General features: G+C 32.6%; 1 protein-coding gene across 1 annotated transcript in view; it reads right to left on the bottom strand.

The window, feature by feature from the left end:
- Positions 1-1,854, bottom strand: part of LOC140919636 (pentatricopeptide repeat-containing protein At3g29230-like) — a 4,544-nt gene extending 2,690 nt beyond the window's left edge. Inside the window, exons 1-2 of the mRNA XM_073366233.1 lie at positions 1,334-1,854; positions 75-551 (exon numbers count right to left, since the gene is read on the bottom strand). Coding sequence (XP_073222334.1) covers positions 75-551; positions 1,334-1,854 — 998 coding nt within the window. The remainder of the gene's footprint in view (positions 1-74; positions 552-1,333) is intronic.
- Positions 1,855-1,859: the final 5 nt, after the last annotated feature.

Genomic DNA, 1,859 nt, shown 5'->3' with positions numbered 1-1,859 from the left:
AATTGGGCACAAAAATATCACCATAAAAACCCAATTTTTCAACATGGGCATGCACCATTTTCACCAAACTCAACCATTTACGACCATTACAACCCTTCAAAACAAAAGGGTAAGTAAAATTATCAGGAAAAACACCATTAACCTGCATCTTTAAAAAAGTTTCAATTGCAAGAGAAGTGTTGAAATCATCATTATTATCATTATCATTATTATTTCTCACATGTGCTCCAATGAGATAGTTATAAAGATGAACATTGGGGTCAGGAACTTGATTAAAGACATTAACAGCATAAGTTATGTGAGAATTGAGGGAATAAGCAGTAGAAGTTATGTGAGAATTGATGGAATAAGCAGCGATGAGTTTTGGAGCAATGTAAAGGTCTTGGTGAAGAGAGGATTTGATGAGTTGAGCGTGGATTTGTTTAACAAAGTGAAGGTTGGTGCATTTGTGGAGATTGGTGAGGTTATCCTCTAAGTGTTTTCGAAGAGAGAACCATGTGAAGACACGAACACTAGATGAAACTTGCATCATTCTCACAACTATATTCTTTCTATGAAATGAAAGGGTCAAATACAATCTTTTTTCACGTGTTTTCAATGTGGAAGAAGCGGAAGTATATGTTTTTTGAACCAAGATGCAGCAGGGGAAGTATATTTGGTTTGGATAATCGCATTTTGTGTTTGTTTTTTTAAAGTGAAAATAACAACAGAAAAAACATATTATTAATTTTTGGAGAAGATATTAAAAATAGTTTTTTTTTGTTTAGTCTGATAATTAATTTTCTTTTTTGTTTTGTTTAAATAAATATCACTAAATCAAAGAAATATTTGCATGCTTCAATAAAATTTTGGATAATTTAATAATTTAATTTATTATTTTCTTGATTTAATATTATGGAACTTTGAACATTTTCTTAATTGTGTTAAAATGATATAATATTTTGTGATTTAACAATTTATTTTTTAATTCAATAGCGGGTAACAAATACAAACAAGTATGGATACTTAGGTATCTAGAAGGTACAAATATGAGAATTAAGATTGATATTCACGAGGGTACTGATCTAAGTACATTTTTTTTTCTTTATGTTGCGAGCACTATAGTACCCTACCCATTATCATCCATACATATGCTATTAATGTAAAAAAAAATTACACTATCGACAAATGTCACAAATCACAGCTACTTATATGTATTACTTTAGAAGTAGATGTGATTAAAGTCGATCATATGATGTGATCTTTATTGACTAACATTGTAAAAATTATATACACTTATAATGCACATATGAATAACATATGTTGAAAGTTGTCTTAAATGGATTTTAGTTACCTCCAAGGATTTGTCTCCTCAAGTTTGTCATGTCCATGTATGCCAAACCCATGTATCATTGAATTCCATAACACCAAATCTTTCTTCACCTTCATTCCGCTAAAAACACCAAACGAAGCATCCAAACAACCACACTTTGCATACATATCAATAAAAGCATTCAACACCTTAGTGCTACACCTAAACCTACATTTCTGAACTGAATCATGAATTTTCTTGCCCAAACCAAGCATTCCCGATTCGGCGCACGCAGCCAAAATACTTATCAAAAACCCGTCATCAGGCCTCAACCCAGCCTCCTCCATTTCATCATACAACCCTATTGCCTCCTTCACATGACCCTTCTCAGCATACCCAGATATTATCGTTGTCCACAACACCAAATTCTTCATAGGACACCTATCAAACAACATCCTCGCCATATCCATATCACCCTTTTTACTATAACCACAAACCATAGTAGACCAAGAAATTATATCCCTTTCACCCATTCTCTCAAACACATCAAAAGCCTTCTCCATTTCCC

This window comes from Cicer arietinum, chromosome 3 (genome assembly GCF_000331145.2).
Source record: "Cicer arietinum cultivar CDC Frontier isolate Library 1 chromosome 3, Cicar.CDCFrontier_v2.0, whole genome shotgun sequence".
Lineage (NCBI taxonomy): Eukaryota > Viridiplantae > Streptophyta > Magnoliopsida > Fabales > Fabaceae > Cicer > Cicer arietinum.
Note: the sequence above shows the minus strand (reverse complement) of the source record. Positions and strands in the feature narration are given on the sequence as shown.